This window comes from Fusarium graminearum, chromosome 2 (assembly GCF_000240135.3).
Source record: "Fusarium graminearum PH-1 chromosome 2, whole genome shotgun sequence".
In the NCBI taxonomy this organism is placed as follows: domain Eukaryota; kingdom Fungi; phylum Ascomycota; class Sordariomycetes; order Hypocreales; family Nectriaceae; genus Fusarium; species Fusarium graminearum.
In genome coordinates, this window is record NC_026475.1 from 1,831,423 (window position 1) to 1,853,756 (window position 22,334).

Below are 22,334 nucleotides of genomic sequence, written 5' to 3' on the forward strand. Positions count from 1 at the left end.
GAATGAGTTAATGTGTTCAAACAATGTGAAGGACCATAATGCCGATGATGGCGACAACCAGGCCCGAGTTTGGTGGATTCCATGCCGCCGCGGCCTCAGGTGTTTGGGTTGCGGTATAGATGCCAGTCATATCTGACGTGGCACTGGGAGTCGTCGTGGACGTTGTTGGTTCCTCGGTGGTCTCTGCCTGTAGCGGCCAGTCATCCATGGAGGCATACAATATGCCATTGATGACAACTCCCTTATCCTTTGCGGCCAGTTCTGCAGCACGGTCGTCGCAAGTGGCCCGAAGATTGCGTATATAGCAAGTAGGTTTTGGTTGATCAGGCAACTTGTCTGTGTGGGTAGCGTTGGCGTCGCCTGTGGTGTTGTACGTAGTGGTATCAATGTCCTTGCCAGTAGATATAGACGTACCCAAGATGACGCGAGCAAAGACTTGGAAGGCTGTTTCTGGTTGGTAGGCGGCCATAGCGTGACCTGCCTGGTAGATCCGACTGAATGAAAGATTACCAAACTGACGCACGACACCACCAATGTACGAATCGTTGACAATAATAGGAGCATATCCTGCCTCGGGGAATCGAATACTGTACTCACTGCCCGCTTCTTGAGCAAGGCTTTGAGAAACAGCCTCTCCTCCCATCCAGTTACATATGTAGTCTCGATCACCGTAGATGAGAGCGATACGAACTCCTTGGTTGAGAAGGGCAGCTAGGCGCTGTATATTGCCACCTCGGGCCTGATCACCCGTATCTTGGAATTCGAGACCAACTTCGTTATTGCTGAGGGTATAGTTGATAGGGGCACCAATAGCTTGCTGTATGCTCTCTTGGTTGAGGTATTCCAAAAAGGTCATGGGCGGGAAGGGGTCGGTTGAAGCGGCCGCAAGATCATATACGCCGCGACCTGAACTTGTGTAGGCGTCTTGAATATCGTAGCAGTTGTTCAGAGCATCAGAGCATGCTTTATTGATGGATTCCTCGGCACCTTCGCCCTCGGGATCACCGACAGACGCATCAGTCGCACATTTCTGGAGCAAGTCTCGGCAGCCACCCTCAGCAGTAAACTTGTCCTGGTAGAACTGTGCATCGCCAGCAGACAAAGCTTTATAATTGTACGTGTTGTCGATAGCAAAGGTTGGATAGTAAGGTACTTGTGTCTCCATATCGACACACCCGTTGACAATTCCCAAGGAACTAAGGTGGACATCAATAGTTGAGTTGTATGGTAGCTCACCACTCTGGCGACGGGCGTTTTGCTTCACGAAGGTTTCCGCAAACACAGGGCCATAGCGGCCACCATAACTTTCGGCGAAGAGACTAATTCCGAGCGAGCTGTTGTGGGAAAGGGCGGAAGGCTGATATTGAGGAAATGTAGTCAAGAAGCCCTGAACCATGTGCCAAACGGCCATGGCAGCAGTCTCAGTAGTATTGGCAGTAAAATCCCCATTATTGGAGCTGAATGTACCATTGCGAAGTACCCAATCAGGATAGTCGGCATTGGCTTCAGGGGGCACTTCGACTTTGTTACTAGCAAAGTTGATTGTGCCATTATTTGGTGTGTCATATGAGAAGCCGACTTGGTTGGGCTAGAAAGTACATGTGAGTTTGTGGACTTGTGTTACTTGCCGAGGGAAACATACCTGATCGATAAACAGCATGTTAGAAGCTCGGTCCCAACCCCATTCGCGTACAAGCGTCTCGTATTCATTCAATCCCTTTTCAACAATCTCACAAGGGCCATTGCCGGTGAAGAAGCCGTAAAGCGAGCTGGATCCTGGCCCTCCATTGAGCCAGATGGTCAGGCTGTCGGTAGGCTCACGAGCCTCGACAAACCAAAAGAATAAATTGGTTGGATAGTCGCCCGGGACTGATACCCAGCCTGTGTACTGCTTCTGGGAATCAAATGCTGTTGAGCAAACGTCTTCGGGAGTTTTATAAGATACTGTGACGTCCCGATTTGCAGGTGAGTGGACGACTGTGAGATTACGCGCCTTAGCATCGGAGCCAGGGAGAAACTGTGAGGACGATGAAGAAACGAAGGCGAAAGCGAGAAGAAATCGTATATATAGAAGTGAAAGCAGGTGAGGAGCCGCCATGTTGGCGGGCGATTCGAGGTGAGGTTGCCAGCGATGCAACGAGTTTCTCAAGCTCAAGAGTGGTGAGAGGGTATCGGAATAGTAGTCGTCGTCATCCAACAAATAAGCAAACTCATGGCAAGACAACAGCGAGCTACAGACAAGGAATTCCTGAGACGAGACAAAGACAGTGGCTGCCGAGACAAAAAAAATTGAACGAGCACGATATAAACGATTGTCTACCAAGAAAAAAGAAAAGAAGGAAAAACAAGGAGCTTGTATGCAATGCAGCTCAACGAACGACGACACGCATCATGAGATGGTACCTGTAAATTGTATGTAGCTAGGAGAAAGAGGAAATGACCGATCAAGCCCAGAAGAGTGAAGTTTCGGGTCCAAGTGGGCCTCATATGGGTGAAGCGAACCGTTACAGTCACCGGCCCCTCTTGTTTCCTGCCCCAGGGCTGATGTTTAGAGCGTTTTGGCCTGTCAGAGCCCTGGCAGTTGGCGGAGTCTGCCCTGAGCACCATCAGCCCCAGGTAGTCTAGGCGTTCATGCCCGCACCCACCAAGGTACTAAGGTAGATTTTATATTACCTATAGTACCTACAATTTGGACTTGTTGACGAGATAAAGTGAAGGCAATGACTAAGAATTCATTTTGAACTCAAGACAACTGTACTCTAGTGAAACCCACGGCGCGTTTATTCTTTCCGACAGTGTATTTTCTCTCTCCTCGATTATGTGAAACATGAGTCTCTGTCACCCAGTATCAGTCGCAGAACCAACACCAACACCCTTGCCAGTAAGCAGAAGCTAAGTCCTCAGCTTGCATAGCCACGGCAACGTTAGATCCCATGACTGGTTGATTTCCTTGCTGGCAGATCTAATTATTGAAAATTGACTGATTCAATTAAGATTCCTTCAGCCGTGCAATACATTTGAGCAGGTTTCTGAAAAGGGCAAGCTGAGCGACAACGTTGGGCTTTCGGAATAATACTCGTCTCACAGAGAGCCAGGGATCGAGTGCCTATGACGTTTTGTGTTTCAATCACAGATCATGCAATATCTCTTCACAATCTAGATTGTCAACACTAGAACTGTATCAATTAATGCAGCGCATATGAATAAGTAGTTATCGTTACCATTTGTAGACATGCCGTAGCATTACACTAGAATACAATAGATTGTACAATTGTCATTAATTCCTTTGACTTTTAGATAATCGTACACCAACATAAATCATACACATTCACACCAAAGTCCATCATGGCTCCTCAGATCGACGTACGGCGAAAAAGTAGTTGCCTACTTTCTCACTTCCATTGACCTGTTTCCACCCAAGTCCGGGAACATATATCACGCCCTGAACCATAGGGTGACTCCAACCTCGACCTGCAAGGAAGGTCCTCAGCTCCTCCTCATTGAGATACTTGTTCCAGTCGTGAGTTCCCTTGGGAACAATACCCAGAACATCCTCGGCCATAAAGTTGGTGGTGAACCAGCTCATCCAGGTACGCGCAATCGTGCTCATGACGAGCCATCCGCCAGGCTTGACAAATGGGCGCACCTTTTCCAAGAATGCGCCTGGAGCATCGATATGCTCAATGACTTCGAACAACGATACGATGTCGTAGGCCTCTTGTGGTGTCGCAGGTAGAGGTAGGTTCTCAATGGATGTCTGGCGGTACTCAAGCTTCGAGCGAAGCCCGGGATCTTTGCGGGCATGCGCGCGTGCTACAGCGAGGACTTCGGGGGTTGGATCGATGGCAGTAACATGGCGTGTAGTCGGTAGACGGGCAGCACTTTCAGCAAAGATTCCCCCACCACAACCAATATCGAGGATTTTCAGGTCGCGAGTGGGAGCACCGGGGTCGTTGCGCTGACATTCGCGGATGAAATCATGACGTAGAGGATTCATGAGATGAAGTAGTCGAGAAGAGCCATGAGGATCCCACCAGTCGGCGGCGAGAGCATTGAAGTGTGATACCTCATCGGGATTGACTGAGGAGGAGGTAGAGTGCCATCGAGGAATACGTGATGTCGTGGTAGTAGCTGTGACAACGCGATTTGCTGGTAATGGGATAGCCAATGATCGTCGACTTGATCGGGCGAGGTTGCGGAAGAGGGCACCCGCCGGCCGGGACGGAGCCGCCATTGTGAGGAGCTCGGAGGGGAGATAGGGAGAGGTAAGGTCAAAGACGTTGAATGGGTAAAGTGTGGATGGTGCGACGGTCAATGTTAGGCTGACAAAGCTCACGAGCCAAGAAAGATAAGATGCACTCGATGGACCCTGAAGATACCAGGATTCGAATTTAGAGGACACAATCGGACAGCTCCGCCATTGGTTCCACTACTGCACTGCTGCTATTCTAGAATTTCTTTTGTCTCGTTGATTCCTTCGCTGACTGATGCTTCACAATTTCTTAGTACAAAGATGTCTTTAGAAAGCTTACATAATAGTCTTTCCACTTCTGACCAATCTTGATGTAGCGACTGCAGCCGATTTGCCCGAACAAGTGATGAGCTCACATGTCAACGGATATTGGCCATGCGAGAAGGGTCCTTACAACGCCGATACAACGCGGTAAGAGAGCCAATACTTCCGAGGGTAAACTTGATCGGGAGTTGGATTTGACTCAGGGATGGAGTCACTTATATCGGATAAGCCGGCCATAAGTTAACAGAGCCCGAGCGGGAAATTCACCGCGCGGTTGTGATAAATACCGTATGGAGGGGCTTCTCCTCAGAAAAAGACTTGAATCATGCGATACGAAAAATAAGAGCTAAATCCGACTTATTCAACAGTAAAGGTATCAAGTGCTCGTTATCGTCACTAATAATTTATTATTAATATCCAACTGCTTATACTTATTACTCTTGCTAAATAATCGCCGGATTGGCTTCTGTCAGTTGATCGATTCTCCAATAAAAAAAATTCCCCTCCTTCCTCAATTCCATCCCCCGCTGCCGCTGCCGCTTCCGTCTCCGCCTCCGAACCCGCTCTCCTCGTGCGTCCCGTTCGCGACCGTCGCATTCGCAATTGTCACCAGCCGAGGTCGAATAGCCAAGCATTCTTACCTTTTCAGTCAATATTCTAGTTTCCAGACTTTTGCGCTGTTCAATTGCTTCTCCAACACTTGTCATCTCACCTTCAAGATGCCCGCCACAATCCCACAAAACAACTTTGACTCAATCCCCGACTCGATTGAGGCTTTCCGTATGTGATTGGTCTCAACTCCCGTGTTCTGTGTTGACAGCACTAATGTGCCTTGAAACAGGAAATGGAGAGTTTCTTGTCGTTCTCGACGACCCCTCGCGCGAGAACGAGGCCGATCTGATCATCGCTGCTGAAGATGTGACAACGGAGAAGATGGGCTTCCTTATCCGCCACTCTTCTGGTTACGTCTGTGTTCCTCTCTCTCCCGAACTCACTAAATCTCTCGATCTTCCTCAGATGGTTCCCAACAACCAGGACCCCCGAGGCACCGCCTACACTATTTCTGTCGATTCAGCCGACCCTTCTGTCACAACAGGAATCAGCGCGACCGACCGTGCTCTCGCCTGCCGAACACTCGCCGACCCCAAAGCTCGTCCCGATAGCTTCCGTCGCCCCGGTCACGTCCTTCCTCTGCGAGCTCGCCCTGGTGGCGTTCGACAGCGACCAGGTCACACTGAGGCTGCTACTGAGTTCTGTCGATTGGCCGGCAAGGCCCAGGCTGCGGCTATTTGCGAAATCATCGATGATGGCGAGGAAACCCCAGGCCAAGCTCTTGTCCAGAACCATGGCATGCTGCGAGGAGAGGCCTGTATTACTTTCGCCCGCAAGTGGGGTTTGAAGGTCTGCACTATTGCTGACCTGGTGGCTTACGTTGAGAAGACCGAGGGAAAGCTTGAGTCCAATGGTGCTGAGACTGAGGGTAACTAAGCCCAGTTTCGTATACGATCTCTATGTAAATTTGATAGGATATATGGCGGTGGGCAAGTGGTAGGCTGTTCTACTTGTTTCATGTACACATGCACATGGTGGCTGATGGTTGACGAAACGCAATGGTGGTTGCTTCATGTATTTCTTGCATCTGTTTCTGGATTCCTAGGGTTATTTGGCATAGACTGGGTTTCATATGGCGTCCCGAAAAGTGTCGGTTGAAAAGAGAACGAAAAAGATATCAAATATTGTACTCTCCTATCATGGAATGTAGTTTATGTGTACAGGCTGGCGATACTCGATTTGATTATGCAGATCTCACCATGCACGAATTACTGCCTAGACCCCTGTAATACGTGAGACAACCCATGGCTCTGGTCTTGATTCAGACGCTTCTGTGTGACTGAACTTACATCCAACATGATGACAGCTTACGAGGAGTTCAGGCAGGCAGTCTCGGAAAGTCACGCTTACGTATGGTCAATCACATAACTGATGTTGTGTAGCAGTAAAGGGTTCAAGATATGCAGACTCAACATGTGTCTTGCCCCCCACTCTTGAGTCTTACTTTCGAACACTGGCATGTTATGGTAGATGTAACCAAGTAAACTCTTCAAATTAGGAAATCGACATGGGCCAGCCATATGAGACGGTGATGTACGAGTCTGATTCCCTGAAGTCGTCGGCACTGTTACATACAGTCTAGGTCGAGTGTGATGTAACTGGGTCGACAGGAAGTCTCACTTTCAACCGCCCGCTCGAAATTATGCCCAGTCACAGTATGCGTGACACAGGCCAGCCATGTTATGGTAATCTCGGGGGTCTCTTTAATACAAAATCTGACTCGCAAGTAGCCGCCTGCTCAATAGTGGTCACCAAAATGTACCCATCTAATCCAAATGTACATGAAACCAATGCACGCATCTACTTCCTTAGACGGGTCGACCTCCTTCGTCCTAGGTCTGGCTTGTCTTCCTCTACCTCGGGTTCCTTCTTTATGGTATCACCGTTGATCTCCTTCTTGATAGTCTTCGCACGCTCTTTCTTTACGGGATCCCCATTGGTCTCCTTCTTAACAGCCTTTGCACGCTTCTTCTTTGGGGATGAAGCGTCTCCTTCTTCCGCATCTGGTGACTTCTTCCTTGACTTTTTGGAGGGCTTTGCTTCTGCCTTACTTTCGAGAGATTCTTCTTTGATTCCGGGAGCTGTATTGCCAGTCTTCTTCTGCACACCTGGAGCATAACAGCTCGTTCGTCCGCCGACTGTGATGAAAGCTATTTTTTCTCCATTGGGCAGCTTTGTCGCAGCATCTTTGGAACCCTTGCCCCATCTGTAATTGAAGAGCCAATGTTCCGGAAACTCATCAGAGTCTCCTAGCTTGTCGACAGCTGTTTGGCAGACGTAGCGTATCATCTTGTAGAGAGTGGTGATTTGCGCATCGCTGAACTGGTCGCAGTACTGTTCAGGGTGGAGCTTAGCCTGGTAGAGTGTCTCGTCTGCAACCCAGTTTCCAATACCACTGATCATTGTTTGATCCAGTAAAAGGGCTTTTATGGGTACGTGACGGGCTCGCATCTTGCTATGCAAATATTCCTCGGTGAACCGATCAACGTCGACAACTGGATCTGGGCCGTTCTCGACAAGGGGTGAGTGTTGTCTTATCTCATCTCCTGGGCAGTTGATGAGTCGTACACGACCAAACCTGCGCGAATCTGTGAAAGCAACTTCAACTTCAGGAGAGCCCTCAGTCTTGAACTGAAACTTCCAGAACCGTGGCGGCCATTGCTCATGCTCGCCCTCCTTCATCTTCTTGTAGTAGTTTGTGTATGCCGTCTGCTCATCCTTGATGTGTATCCAACCTGGTTTAATTAGTAAATGATCATTTTTTTTTTTCGTAGTTGGAGCCCATTACCTGTCATCCCAAAGTGCATTACTAGATGGGGAGGCTTTTCGAGGGCTATCCTGTTTTTTTTTGCTATAAGTCAAGTTCCGTGTCCCTAGGGTAGGGAGTTACTGAAGTCTTACCAGAAGTATTTCCCCTGACTTCCAGCAGACATGATCTATAACAGATCAATACTTTGCAATTTCTATTTGAAGAATGGGGTTTTACCTTCTTTCCCTTCAGGGCTGCTTCCACCTCCTCGCCGCTGGTACCAACTTTACCGAACACATTCTTGTCATCTGTTGCTGAAGCGGATATGATGCGTTTCCCCACAACATGGAGTCGTAGGAAGTGGACAATACGTGCAACTGTTTAAGTCTCAGTAAAAGGGACTCATTATTCACAAAGATTAAGTCACAAACAGACCTTCTGCAATCTCAGGCATTTTGGCACACGGTTAAAGATCGATATACGGTAGCAAAGGCAGTAAAGGAGAATACATTGCGTCAGAGACTCTCGGCTGGCCTGGAAGCCTGGCGCGTACCTGAGGCGTCTGTAGACGCGATATCACGTGATGTTAGGTGATCTGAAGGGAAGCAAAGTGCAAAGTCGAGACCAGCCTCTGTATTTTCCCCAGTTCACCATGGTTACCGATATGTACGTAAGATGACATCGGAAACTCCACCATAAACCTTGCGATTCAAGACGGACAATTTCATTTTCAGGCCAAAAGATCCATATTTTACTGAATTTTTTCGAGGTGGACCATGGTTGCTCGTCGCCGAACATGTTTCTGCCCCAGAACTCAAACCCGGCGGCGGAAGAATGAGTACCCGCATACCCCACATAGAAACTTTCGTCCGAGCTTTTTCTCTACAAAAACTTTCACTTCTTCAAGCTCTTTTCTATCTTTACCAACAACACAAAAACAATCAACAATCAAAAGCTGAGGTATGTTTTACACGCGCAGCATTATTGTGCTGCTCTGCCCTTTCTTCCTGATGACACACCGAAACCGCAAACTAGAGTCTTTGACCTAAATGGAATGAAACCTCTTTTTCGCACGTCAGTCTGAAAGACTACGATCACGCACCTGTTTTAAGCATTTTGCAAGCCGAACACGCGCTGACCATTCAATAGCTCTCTCATCACCAAGCGGTGGATCATTGCGACGATGCTCAAGCTTTTCTCCTCGCCCGACATGGGTTGAAATGGTACGTTCACAGTTGGCGCTTTTGCGATCTGCTCTCCCTTCTCACATGATGATCATTTTCTTTTACAATATACGCTGGAAATTACCGGCTGAGTTATTCAATGACGATATAAAATGGCTATTTCTGATCGAGAACCATTCTTCACTATTTTTTGCACATCAAAAAGTAGCTCGCGCTAACTCGAAGAAAAGATTTTAGTCATTAGCAAGGTATGCGATTTCACACACCTCGACTCGCTCTCGACCTTTCATGATGAAGCGGCACTGGGCTCCGAAATATACCCCATGAGCACGAAAAGCCATTTTGCGGCAGGCCTAGAAAACCTCGCCCACTGACTCGTCACGCTCTACCTTCATTTTGCTGGATGTCGTCGAGCCACTGAGGCTAACCTACCTCGAGTGCCAGTGTACTATCACTTCAATCTGTGTTTGCAGCCATGCATGCATTTCTAAATTGTACGTATTAAAAGTGATTTCCTACCAGCACCACCTCGCTTTCCTGATGAACAATCAGATGACGAGTCTTATCCGAGTTTTCGATGCAGACACCCTATTTACTACCATTCATGCATTCTCTGAATCGCGAATATTATGCACATTCTTTTTTGCAAGCACTTGATGGCTCGTGCTAACCAAATCATCAGGTAGATCAAACGTGAGTAGCCAACTGTTCCCAGCATTTGCACCGTATCATCTCTATGATGATCCAAAATGAAAACGACAAGCATATGTCCGAGCTCACGCTACGACGATAACTCATTTATCGACTGATCGAGATGCTTCACGTCACGTCAATGCAGTCTTTACAACGACAGCGGCTGACATTTCGAAAGCATACTCAGCTATACTCATCACTTCTCGACTCACATTTTATATCATGATGGTAAGGTTAGTTCATTCTTATTCTCCCATCTCATCCACCTTTTATGATGTTACATATCACGACGGTCAACGTAGCCATATTGCTCTGACGATAACGCCTGTGACAAGGCACTTTACCCTGAAATTCCTTCCTTCTTTATCTTCCTTGTTTGCCAATGATGTAAAGAAAAGTCGCTAACATGACTTCAAAGATTTCCTCAACACTTGTCATCGATTTGGAATTGATCGCATGCGCGTGGTTCAACACGGCTGCGATTCCAACAACCTTGTCAAGTGACAAGGTGTAGCAATCTCCTTCAAGCCAATCCCTCCATTGGTTTGAGGGCAGTAGTTCCGGGTCCTGCATACCAATCATGATATCCTAGCAGACATTATAACGGTAAGTGAGGATAATATTGAAAGATATTTCATATAAAATAATACAACGTATTTATTCTCTGTATATGAGATCGTCGAGTTGATGCCTGATTGTTCGCCCAAGACCTTGTGAAATTTTTGAAACGAGTGTGATCTAGTAAAACGTGAATCATGAATCAAGTCCTGTTCCATTCTTAAGAGATTGATGGATGGCGACCATTTGCTTCCCTGCTGTTGGTCACCTACATACTCATCCTCGAGCAATGCTCTGATAGTTTACCATATGGTGGATCATACTGTCTTGTCCTCCATGATGCCTTCCGACTGAGAGATCGGGAGCCCGCAGCCCTGTCCGAAACTCGCCGTCCCGGGGATACAGAGTTGTCTCAGGCACATACCGCGGCACTGCGTCGTGCAAAGATGTTCGACAATACCCCTGTGGAGGACTTCCGGAGTACGACGGCCGTGCTCCTCGATGAGCAGGCCAGCCTGCAGATTCATGATAAAGCTGGATAGGCACAACAGCTCTGCGGACTCCTTTTAACACAACGGCTTGGAAGGCTTGGAAGGGCGAAATACGTACGGCAGACCGACAACATTCGAGTTGCGGAACGAGTCAGTATCCAAGCTCTCCCAAAGTGGCCCCCGGCTGTTGTTCTCAATCTTGACCTGCTGATCGCCCTGAGCTCGAACCTGGTCATAAAAGTAAGCCGTGTACGCTTGAGGCTGCTTCAGGACAGGCAATGGCTTCTGCTCTGAGGAGCGTCGGCTCATTGAGCTAGAAGTCGATGTTGGCGAGCTGCGTTCTCCCTCTCCCGGCACATCTGAGGGAGAGTGCGGTGGGGAGAGTGGGAGGGTTTTGGCGAAGGATTGACGACGGCGTCTGTCGCGCTTCTTGCAGTTGTACTTGCCAATTTCCCATATGTCAAAGTGTTGCCGATAGGAACGGATTCTATATCAACAATTAGCAGGGGAACAAAAAAGTTGACGGGGGACTTACGATGCTTCAAAGTTGTATTGATCTTTCATGATGTTGCGTGTGTCTTCGAGCGTCCTCCCTTCTTGGATATACAACTTGGTGATAGTCCCACGGTGCTCATTCCATGGTTTTGCCATCATCTTGGCTATTTTCAGTGTTTAATCTGGACTTGGAATTGTTGAGTTGGACTCGTATGAGTCTTTGGGTAGATGCTGTTGCGGTGATTATGTCTCTTGCTCCTAGCTAGCCCGGGACAATCAAGGCTTCGGCAACAGTGAATATCTCGACGATCATCGAGGTAAACCAACAAAACACAGATAGGTTTGTTCCTTCTAAATAAGTATTTTCAGAATTGGTGCCTGCTTTGTTGCGTATAAGAGTTCCCAGTCTTGTTGAAATGTTAGGATTGAAGCGGGCGGTGATGGTAACGTTGGGAAGTACTGTGTTAACCTTCCCAAGAAAAACGAAAAGCACAAACTATACCATAAAGAAGAGCTGAAAGGCTATCACATATGAGGGGAGCCAATGACTACTATTCTTGGAACATTCTTGTCGCTGACCGGAGCCTCGTTTGGTACTTGGGTGCAGTCACTTTTTTCGCAGAGCCTCGTTTATGACTGTGATACTATAGAGAGGCGTAAAGACAATTACAGCAAGGCATACATATAAGTTTTATAGAGAGAGAATACAAATGATGTTTCTCTCTGCGCTAGCAGCTTCAATGTAGGGCGAACTTGTGCAAAGACACTTTTCACTTTTCAAGTCGAGTCTGCCCATTGTTCATGGGGGGAAGTAAGTAACCCTTTGGCTTCGACACACCGGGATTTTGTTGTGACACATTATTCTGGAAGGATGCGTCCTTGGAGTCGCCCGGCGTGATAGGCAGGATGGTTTTGGGTGTGTAGTGTCTAAGGCAGTTTATATTCAGCCTCATGTATCCTGCCTAAGTCATCACATCGCATCCATCACATCATATCACTCACACATCACTATGCCAAGAGCACTGTACCGGACTGCAAGAATATCATTGCTATAATAGTGAATAGATACATATCTGATTATGCAGTTTAATATCCCTGAATGGACAAGTCATCAACACTTGTCAGAACTGCAACTCTCCCACTCCCTTTACCCCAGAGCCTGGTAAATAACCCCTGCATGCGATCGATCGCCTTGGCTGCCCACACCCAAAATGTGCCTATTTTCACACATTGTCCTCGCCCTGTTTTACTTGGTCAACCAACCGGATGGACCAGAGGCTAAAGCTTCCTAGCTACACTAGGCATAAACTGCGATCTCTGATACTTGAAACGGTTGTCATCTATGTCAGCCTGCTTGAAACCACCCGTGAACTCTTCGCCGTGTCGTCATGTTCGCTTCACTTTTAGTTCTGCACTTTATATAGTCGTGGTAATCGAGCATTGCTGTGTAGGTTTTCTCATTCACTTGTTTATTCTGGACTGAGTTGATACTCGCGCAGTATGGAGGGCTGAGAGTGTATCTGCAAGCCACATTGGCTACAAGACATATGAGCCTGTTTAGGACTCAGCTCTGCTAATGACAGGACAAACAATGCGCTTACCACTGCGCATAAAATGTTGTGGTTTGCTGCCTTGTAATTTGGCAATGCCACTCTGGTATCTTCGGCATAGTAAGTGCTTTATCTCCGGTTCCAGCAGCCATGTGATGGTCTTCCTGTCGGCGGGTATGGAAACTTCGATACCTTAACTGTTATGGGTAACCACCTACTTACACGTCGAGGAGCAAGAACTCCCAATCACATGTATTTAGTACCACAGTGCATCTCTGATAGAAACAACATTGTCTGTATATGCACGTATAATAAAAGTGTATAATTCATTGTAAGTAACTTATGTAGGTTGACATTGTAGTAATGCAGCCATCGGAAACACATCCACATTAACTTCTTCTCTTCCGCTCCAGTCACGATAAGCATCGCAACCAATGCAACAGCTCGCACGTCTGAAAATCAAGGCGAAGAACACATGCTATCGCTTTCATCCAACTCTTTCCCAAACCGCTCAAGGCCACGTTGATAGCACCACTGCCAAAGCGTAAGAAGGTTGCAGCCGCAAGCCTTATTTTGGGCTACAGCCGAATTAAAGACAAGAAAAACACTTGTTGCCTGTGTGCGCAGGACTGGGTATAGAAAACTCCGTCCATTCAAAACTATTCCGCAACCATACACACGAAATGGCTGTCACTCTCCGACAGCCTCATTTCAGTTGTCTAGGCAGCGGTCTCCTTCTTCTCAGCCGCCACCGCGGGTGCTGCTACAGGAGCCTCGCCGCCTACAACACCAGCCTCTTGGATACTGTGCTCATTGACAGGGGTAATAGGAGACTGGACCTTGGAGTCGAGGGGGTCGGCAGTGACCTGAGGGTTGGGCGACGTGGGGGTAGAACCGGCTGGGCTGGATCCTGTGCTAAGGGGAGCCGTGGCCTTGCCGCACTCTGAGAGAACCTGGAACCACTTCTGGGCATCGGCAGTTGTGTGTGCCTTGAAGTTGAGCTCAGTGGAGCCCGTAAGCTTGCTGCTCATAGTCTTGGACTTGTCCTTGCCTTTGACACTGAACTTCTCACCCTGAACGGTTCCGATGACAGCATCGCCAAGGTAGATGGAGAGCTCAGGCTTAGGGTCGACACGGTTGTTATCCGAGTCCTTGAACTCGTGAAGGTATTTGGACGGCGTGATCACGTAGTAGCCAGTTGAGTATCCCCAAGACAGCTTGTTACGTGACTTGCGCTCCAGCGAGCCCTCGATCAGAGCCCTGGTTGCGGGGTGGTCCATGTTGGGGAACTGGATGGCGTCAACAGAACGCGCAGGCTCGTTGGGGTCAACGAGACGGTCGCCACTGCGAGCGTTGAAGGCGTTCCATTCAAAGTCAGGGGCGACACGCTGGATGACCGAAAGCTGGTCGTTGTACAAGGCTCGCGTCTTGTCGGCCTGACCGCCAGCCAGCTGGGTGAAAGCCTCCATAGCTTGCTGAATGACCTCAATAATATGGGTCTCAAAGGCGTGGAAGTTGTTCTGAACAGCGATCAGGTCATTTCGGTGGTTGTTCTCGGCAATAACCTGGCTGTTGAGACGGTGCAGGACACCACGGTACACGACGTAAGGATCATCGTTGCTGTTAAGGTGACCACCGGCCGAGTCGAAAGACGCAGAGTGTTGGCCGAGCAGCTCAATCTGCTTCTGAGTGGTGTTACGGGCCTTCTCTACCTCCTTGGCTCCCTTTTCAGCACCGTGAGCAAGTTCCTTGGCCTTATGCTTGATCTCCTTGTGTAGGCGCTCGAGGACGGGGAGGACGGAGCCTTTGATGCTCTTTTCGGTCTCGATGTTGGTGTTGATAAGGGACTGGGTGTTGGAGCGCATGTTCTCAAAGAAGCCAGCCATGCCGCCGAGGCTTTGGTCGAAGTGGTGACCCTCCTTTAGGGGGTTGCTGATGGCCTATTGGGCACTGTTAGTGCATGTCGCGCCGTGATGTTATCATTGGGGCCGTCATACCTTGAGCGCCTTCTCGTACTCCTTGGCGTGGTGGCCATGGATTCTCTCCATAGCCTTCATGTATTCCTCGATGTAACCGACAGCATGCTTCCATGCCTGAAGTCGCTCAGCGAGCAAACCGGCAGTCTGTTTAAAGTGTGGTTAGTCCATGTTTTCTTTTCTTCTTTTCTGTTGAAAGCCAATCGCCTTGACGAGCGCATCGCGCGTAGGGAGGTGTTGCGCTGGAGTGACATACGCTTGAGGGATCAACTTCAGGGATAGCATCCTCGCTTTGGGTGCTGAAACCAGTGGTGGCCCTTGAGGGGAGATTGGTCGTCGTAGGTGAGGCCATGGTGATGTCTGTTGGTGGTGTTGTCGAGTTTGTAAAGGGGTGAAGGATGATTGATAGTGATAGACAGTCAGGATTGTAAAGGTACCCGTAGTTAATAGCTCTGAGATTAGATTTAAGCTGTCCAAGCTTGGCAGACAGGGTCAGGGAGGTGCGAAGAGGGGTATCACGTTAGGTGTTCAAGGGTTCTGAAGCTTCTTTTCTGCAGGGGTTGTTCAGTGGGTTTATATAAGTTGATGTCTGGTGCGAAAGAGCAGGAATGATCAAGTATTTGACAGCTTGTGACCTGGTTTTATTGGGTTTCGTCTGTAGGAACAATTCATTTAATAGCTCAACTAAGTTAGTGTTGACGTCGTAGATTGAGGATCGCCAGGAGAGAGCCTGGATGACGTCGATCCTTTTATGTTGTGAGGGGTTGTTGAGACACCAAAAAGCTGAAAGTCCCGGCACTAGACCTGCCTACCTCCCTATTAGAGGAACAATGCATTCAAGTCGGTGAGGATTCGTAGTATGCGCGAGGCCTCTTGACTGAGACTAACTAAAGTAAATATGGCCTGTGCTCCTTGAAATGATTCCACTATCACAAGCTCAGACGGTAAAACGTGTTTGTGCTTGTACGTTGTATATACCTTCATTAACACAAGAAGTTCCAGGTTTAGCTGTACAAGGATATCCCTCGATCCGAATGCAGACGGAAATAAATAAAACATGTTGTAACACCTAATCTCGAAAGTGACAACTGTCACGAACATAATTCGCCAAACAACAAACATCAACTCCAACAACAACCATCACCAGACCCTGCCTAACATCTATAATAATAATGACGTCAACCACCCTCGACCTGTAGCGTAGGTAGCACAAACTTTGGGCGCCGTGGTCCCTTGAATCTGTCGCACCGGACGCTTAAACTAACACAGGCTTGGCATAGTAAATCTGTACTTCGAAGCTTAGCTGCCTCAATATCTTGGCCTGTACAGAGCACTCTCTATAACTTCCAAGACAGCGCATATGCTAAACTAAACCATGACGCAGTTAACGGCGACGAATATTAATCAAAGAGACCAAGTTACCAAAAAATACTGGCATTAACTACATAACCTACTAGATACTAAGGTATGTGCATAGAAAATAAATTCGTTAACGTTCAGGAAATTGCACGCCACCACCATCAATCAGATCGCCACGATATGACCCTGTACCCACCGATAACAAGCTTTTTTCAACGGATGTCACCGAGTGCCGAATTATTTCGTTCGACAAGTTGCTACTGCATGCTGTGCAGTACCGTTAACGCCCCTTGTGTCATTGCCGACAAGTTAACTAGCAGAGATATTTGTCACGCTGCAAATATCAGATTCCAAAATGCCATCTTTTCTCATGGTACAATTATTATTTACATGACATTCCACGGTCTCAAGGCCTTGCGTGCAAGATATAGACTGGGAAAATAAGTAATCGAGTCATATGGCTCATCTTTGTAGTTGAACATGTCTGGTTCTTCATATATCCAATCATACTTCAGGGGTATTAACTATACAAGTGTCTTCCTTTTCATCCATCGTCTTCCTTGCGCTTTGTTCTGTTCATAAGTGCCGCCCGTAAATCTTCGAGTCAAATAGCTCGCCATCATATGTACGCCATGTCTATAGTTCCCGTGATACCTTCCATAATGAAAATTAATCCACCAACGCCATCCAGGTCCCTTGACCTATTGTTCGTACCCATAAATATTTGACACATAATTCAGTATTTCCACAGTAAGAAAAAAAGCCAGGCACTCATTTAGAAAACCTGGTTGCGGTTCTGTGACCTTCGATATGATGCAAGATCATCAGTATAAGCACGGCCACCAGCGATCCAGCTGGCCGGGCGTGAGATATGTTGAGTGTGATCCTCGCCATCCTGATCCTCCGAGATTGTGCCCAGAGGGTCCGGTGCAAGGTCAGTAGCGGGCGGTGTTCGGGGAGCGCTGAGTGCTGTTTGATAATCGGGTAGAAGCAAATCACCAGTACCAGCACGCGAGCGGGCTGGGGTCTTAACAGCTGTCTGGTAACTGGGCACCTTGCTCAACTCGGCCAAATCGGTGGCGTCGAGATCAACATGCTCCGCCGAGTTCCGTGATGAATCTTCAGAGCTGTTCGTCCTGGTGAGCGCCGCAGTCACGGGCTCCGATCGCGGAGCTTGGTACTGGGGTGCTGATGTGGGGGACATGAACCCTGGTGAACCTGCTGAATGCAATGATGTGTAGGAAGATGTTCGCTGAGAGGGGTCTAGTGAGACATTGGCCAGTCGGGATGAAAGTGCTGCCGGTGCAACGGGTCGACTGTGTGCAAGTGCTGCAAGATTTTCATTCGAGCCAGCTCGCGACTGTGCGTAGAAAGGACTGCTGACACCTGATTGGAATCCAGGCGTCTGGAAACCGCTGACATCAACATTTTCGTATAGCTGGTCGAGGACGTGCTCGCCATATCCGGGAGGGGCTATTGTGGAAAGTTCTCGCTCGTTGTTGGGTGTGGTAGGTGACTGGTCGACAAGGTTGCCTTCCTCATCGAGGGGCATGTTAGGGGAGATAAAGATGGATACTGGTAGTGTTGCTCGAAGCTGCAGGACATGTTAGTAAATCAGAAATACAACTCTCGCGCATAGAAACTCACCTCAGAGATATGGCCGTCAGGGTTGCAGAGAGCAACGGTCAACTTGATCTTGTGTCGAACCTTGATACCGTGATGGTTCAGGTCTTGAATGCACTGGCGTAGTCTCTTGGGAAGGTTAAGCTTCTTGGTCAACGCCCAACCTTCTTGGCCAGTGTCCTCGATCATGTCTTGCCAATGCTCTTCCCTTGACGCTGCAAACTTCCACAGTGCCACCTCGCGTTCTGTTCGGTGCTCTCTTGTGCCGTGGCCGGAAGAGGATGCTTGAACGTAGCATTCACGGACCTCCATCAATCTTGCTGTGATGTCTCCCAATTCGAGACCCTTGAGAAGGGGTGTAAATCGCATCTCCATCGTGACCAACCCTCCAAAGACCACAGCCTTTTGAGGAATAATAATTGAGTAATCGACCTTGTTAGGCCAGATGTTCTCCACGCTCATGGCGTGTAGGAATTCCAAAGCACCAGGCTCTAGTGTTCGGATTATTCGAAGGTGCTTGTTTGCGTGTAGATCGTATGCCAACTTTCCACGTCCGACAGTCGCTCTCAGTCTGTAAGTAATGGATGCCTCGGGGATTCCCTCGACACTTTCAGCCATGTTGCCTGGCAGCATGTACTCGAAAGGCCATTCGTAGTTGCCGGCGGGGAGAGTCATGCTTTTGCCGTGTGTGCCGATGAAAGGCGCCCATCGGTGCTCGAGGATCGTCGTCGTCTTGTCAACTTTTTGTCCCGATACGCCGGGAGCGGTTCCTCGGGGATCAGCCCAGCTGTTGCACCGCATGTCAGTTACTGGTTTCAAGAAAGTGTTCATCTTAGAATCCTGGGATTTTCAAAACTTACACATGACGTAGGGTTCCAACGAGTCTCAGTCGGACGTCTTCAATCTTGAGTGATGACTGAAGACACAAAACTAATGTGCCTTTGAGAATTTGTCCAGAAGATTCATGGTCGCTTCCACGGAAAACGATAAAATCGCTGTCCAAGCTGGATAACAAGTTCAGTCAGTGCTCTATCCCAATCTGACTGCGGTGGTGAGTATTTGCGTACCGAATGTCAAAAAGACTATAAGAGTTTCGCCCCGTTACTGAGGCGAAAGGTTTAAAAGACGGCATGACAACTTTGTTTGTCGTATAAGTGGTTGTGGTTTGCTGCAGAGCAGCAAAAAGGTTAGGGGCTCAAAATGAATTGGTTGCAAAACTGCCGAGGAAGGGAACTAGAAGGGACGAGAGAATAAATTGGAGGAGATGGAACGCTTTTATTTAGATTCACGACCAAGTCAAGTGCATGAGTGACGAGTTACAGCAGCCCAAGCCACGCACGAGTCGATGGGACGTTGTGGATACGATACAGCCTCTAGAAAAGTTGAGTGGGGCTGTGAGATCAGGAAAAGCCAAAACCTTCGAGGATCAGGTTAAGCAAGGATAGGAAAATGGAACTTCCATGCAATGGGAGGCGAGGGTCGCAGGTCGATAGCGCAAAGCAGAGCAGATCAAGCGGCGCGGCCTCTGGTGGGGTCAGGATTGCGACAAAAGTAGAAAAGAGGGTCTTGTTCTGATAAGACGCCCACCGTGTCAGTCTCACTAAAGATTTGACATCCAGACAAACGTAGCAGCAGCAGGGGAGAAGTAAGTAAAGAAAGTTATGGATGAGATGGGATTAGAGAGGCGGCAGGCGAGGGTAGCGGAAGAGACTAAGGTCAAACAGGGTCTCGATTGGAGGCGGCAATGGGCTTTCCTTTCCTTTTCTTTGATAGTGGTGTGGACCGGGACAATGATACTTCCACATGTGTATGACGAGAAAGACGGGAGAACAGAAACGGGACGTCAAAAGAAGAGCAAACAGATTTGCATGACGCCTGATGCTCGCATCTGGCTTTGATCATGAACAGCCAAACAACCTACGCCATTGGCACAACAGTCATGTCAGTCAATCAGTTCAGTGATACCACCCCTGTATTGCCCAAGTTTAGGGCATGATCCAATCCCTTTTAGGTAGTGATAAGTGATGGCAGGGGTCTGTCTGCCCTGTTGAAGAAGTTCAATCAGGTCAGTCTTGTGTGCACAACAGTTCCCGTTGCAAAAGCCGGGCATCCAGTCATGGTATTATGGCGCAATCAACGCAGAACAGGTATTGGTTGCAACGACAACGACCAGATGAGATAGGACAGCCCTGCATCTTGCTGCAAGTCTCATGTATCATGTATTGCGTATATCGTACGTGCCCGGGAGGTTGCGAAAGGTACATCAAATGGATGTCGGACGATGACGGGCCGGCGGTTGGAACGGATATTTTCGGTGAAAACTGTTAAATTGCCTTGTATCCGTATAGGTATCCGTACAGGTTGAAACCGATCAAGGAACAGTAGTGCACTGCAGATAAGAGGGCCTTGTTGCGCGTAAATTATCTCGGTCGTTTTGTCTTGTTAGCGAGAGTCGACGTGTTTTAGGCCGAAGCACGCAAGAGACTGGCTGGCTGGCTTGGCATATGAGTGACCTATTGATACTGAGTACCAGGTCATGTTGCGCGCGCAAGGGTCGGTGGGGCGGAGGCGCCGGCCGACGCATTGAGGCTGGTTCGTCGTTGCATGAGTCGGGACGATTCGTGGCATCGAAGCCAGATCGAAGCTTTTGCCCTGCAGTTTCAAACGCTGTACCGAGCGCCTGTGCTTCTACCGCCGAAACGCCGAGAAAAGGTACATAAAACAAGTACCTGAACACCAAGTTTTTGCGTTCAAGTTATCGGGACGACAAGCAGGAGTTGCTTCACAAACGTAGTAGCCGATGGATGACAATGATGATAGTGACGAAGAAGCGGTTTTGAGTGTTGGTCTGAGTAAGACCACGATAAAACTCTTCCAACATGCCTCGTTGATGTGAAAGGGGGAAGGTACTACTCTGAGCGCCTGTCATGGAAGGTACTTACAGCCACATTCACGTTTACAGCCACATCGATTGATTCCAACGTTCCTGCATTTCTGAACCATCATAGATAATTCCTTCCTCGATAAGCTCCCGAGAGCAAGCCCGGACTTTAAATGTCGACCTACGAAAATCATGGAGAATCAGGTCCGGACGCTATCAACTTTGGTACTGACTCGGAGTTCAAAACTTGTTCACATTCTTGCGGCTCCACTCACCATTTTAGTCTTTTTGTGTCTTTCCCAATCCAGTGCAACAATGTCAAGCACGTTGCTGTTGCGCACGGCCATAACGCGGGTTTTCTGTTCGAATATTCGCTATCGTTTCGCTGCTTATCGACCGATGGGGCTCTTGGCTCGTCTAACTGTAGCCAAGAATTGTTTAACGATTTTCCCTGGGTTGTTTCCACAAGCTATTCAGAGTAAAGAGTAGATATACATCTATGCTACCGTTTAGCACATCATTTCACACACCATTGTATCTGATCATCATATGATTCTTGAACATGATGGATGCAGAATATGGGGGTTTCATCGTTGGGGGCACGAGACTATTGCTGCAGCACATACAGGGTTCGCCTGGGGGAATCTTTGATCGGCAAAAGAGCAAGTCTGGATCAGTTGGTCATGGGCTCTGTAATCTCGACGGGACGGCCCTGGCCCGGAATCTCGCTGAGATTGATACTCGTCTGACGGTATCGAGTGGGGGTCACTGGTGTCTAGAACTCGGGCAACAGGATTGTGCCAGTGAGGCAGAATCCAGGCTTAAGTTTAGCCGGTCAGACCACGGCTACACGTCCTAGGACTGTTCCCCGCGGCAATCCTTCAAACATTCTCAATGTCCTCGGTTCAGGGCTGGTAGCAAACACAGTCTCGCCTACTGCGCCTATACCAAGGACTGTGCCTCTCAAACAGACGGTCTGGCCTCGCTCCTTCCTGCCTCCCGTATAACTCACGACAACCTTGTCGTACATAGACTGACCCCTTCTATTTGACTCGTCTCCGTCAAACAAGCACCCGTCAACGGCAACTAGGATGGCACCGCGCCGTAACAAAACACCGAGAGAGCACAGAGAGAGAGATCTAGCTTGAGAGAGGTTCCACCGATCGCGAACCTGATTGCTTGTTAGGCACCACCGCTCCGTGCTGTGTTTTCCTTCTGCCCTAATGAGACTCGGTCTGTCCCTTTTCTAGATGTGGCGGTGCCATATCCGAACAGCCTCAATTCCCGACTGCTGCTACACATACACAGAGGAAATTGGCCGGAGATACACCATCTTTACACCGACATATACGAAGAAATCGTCTCAAAAGGGCTTCGGGTCACCACGTATCCGTATAAGCACAAAGTTACCTGAAATTACAACTGTGAGACAGCTTTTCCTCGCTTAAAACTACTTCAAACTTGACTAGAAACAAACGAATCTACTGATCTTTTTGTTGAGGGCTTTGATTCTCGAAAACCGGGCCGTTCGATCGGGCACTTAGACGCCAGGACCCATTGTTGACAGTCAGCCCTGTGTGATACAATTGCCGTGCCGTTAAAGCACGAAATTTGGAGCATGTTCTTGGTTGGTTGGGTAAGACTCTC

The 22,334-nt window shown here is 48.4% G+C and overlaps 7 protein-coding genes across 7 annotated transcripts; 1 reads left to right on the top strand and 6 right to left on the bottom strand.

Moving 5' to 3' along the window:
- Nucleotides 1–16: 16 nt before the first annotated feature.
- FGSG_08454 (uncharacterized protein) lies at nt 17–2,098 on the bottom strand (the record flags this gene model as incomplete). The annotated part of the gene is made up of 3 exons (XM_011322012.1): nt 17–360; nt 415–1,588; nt 1,643–2,098. 3 exons carry the CDS (start codon nt 2,096–2,098, stop codon nt 17–19), a joined length of 1,974 nt encoding a protein of 657 aa, XP_011320314.1.
- A 1,165-nt stretch (nt 2,099–3,263) lies between these two features.
- On the bottom strand, nt 3,264–4,422 carry FGSG_08453 (uncharacterized protein). Its single transcript, XM_011322013.1, has one exon. The coding sequence runs from the start codon at nt 4,232–4,234 to the stop codon at nt 3,344–3,346; it is 891 nt and encodes a 296-aa protein (XP_011320315.1). The 5' UTR covers nt 4,235–4,422; the 3' UTR covers nt 3,264–3,343.
- A 513-nt stretch (nt 4,423–4,935) lies between these two features.
- On the top strand, nt 4,936–6,838 carry FGSG_08452 (uncharacterized protein). Its single transcript, XM_011322014.1, has 2 exons — nt 4,936–5,296; nt 5,358–6,838. Exons 1-2 carry the CDS (start codon nt 5,236–5,238, stop codon nt 6,002–6,004), a joined length of 708 nt encoding a protein of 235 aa, XP_011320316.1. The 5' UTR covers nt 4,936–5,235; the 3' UTR covers nt 6,005–6,838.
- Nucleotides 6,839–6,928: 90 nt separating this feature from the next.
- Nucleotides 6,929–8,331, bottom strand: FGSG_08451 (uncharacterized protein; the record flags this gene model as incomplete). Its single annotated transcript, XM_011322015.1, has 5 exons — nt 6,929–7,863; nt 7,917–7,966; nt 8,030–8,064; nt 8,115–8,254; nt 8,313–8,331. The coding sequence occupies 5 exons, from the start codon at nt 8,329–8,331 to the stop codon at nt 6,929–6,931; spliced, it is 1,179 nt and encodes a 392-aa protein (XP_011320317.1).
- A 1,946-nt stretch (nt 8,332–10,277) lies between these two features.
- Nucleotides 10,278–11,457, bottom strand: FGSG_08450 (uncharacterized protein; the record flags this gene model as incomplete). Its single annotated transcript, XM_011322016.1, has 4 exons — nt 10,278–10,321; nt 10,737–10,846; nt 10,922–11,290; nt 11,339–11,457. The coding sequence occupies 4 exons, from the start codon at nt 11,455–11,457 to the stop codon at nt 10,278–10,280; spliced, it is 642 nt and encodes a 213-aa protein (XP_011320318.1).
- A 2,110-nt stretch (nt 11,458–13,567) lies between these two features.
- FGSG_08449 (uncharacterized protein) lies at nt 13,568–15,176 on the bottom strand (the record flags this gene model as incomplete). The annotated part of the gene is made up of 3 exons (XM_011322017.1): nt 13,568–14,788; nt 14,846–14,971; nt 15,081–15,176. The coding sequence occupies 3 exons, from the start codon at nt 15,174–15,176 to the stop codon at nt 13,568–13,570; spliced, it is 1,443 nt and encodes a 480-aa protein (XP_011320319.1).
- A 1,388-nt stretch (nt 15,177–16,564) lies between these two features.
- FGSG_08448 (uncharacterized protein) lies at nt 16,565–19,028 on the bottom strand. Its single transcript, XM_011322018.1, has 4 exons — nt 18,874–19,028; nt 18,667–18,810; nt 17,831–18,593; nt 16,565–17,777 (listed from the first exon to the last, which is right to left on the bottom strand). The coding sequence occupies exons 1-4, from the start codon at nt 18,936–18,938 to the stop codon at nt 16,959–16,961; spliced, it is 1,791 nt and encodes a 596-aa protein (XP_011320320.1). The 5' UTR covers nt 18,939–19,028; the 3' UTR covers nt 16,565–16,958.
- Between the last annotated feature and the right edge of the window lie 3,306 nt (nt 19,029–22,334).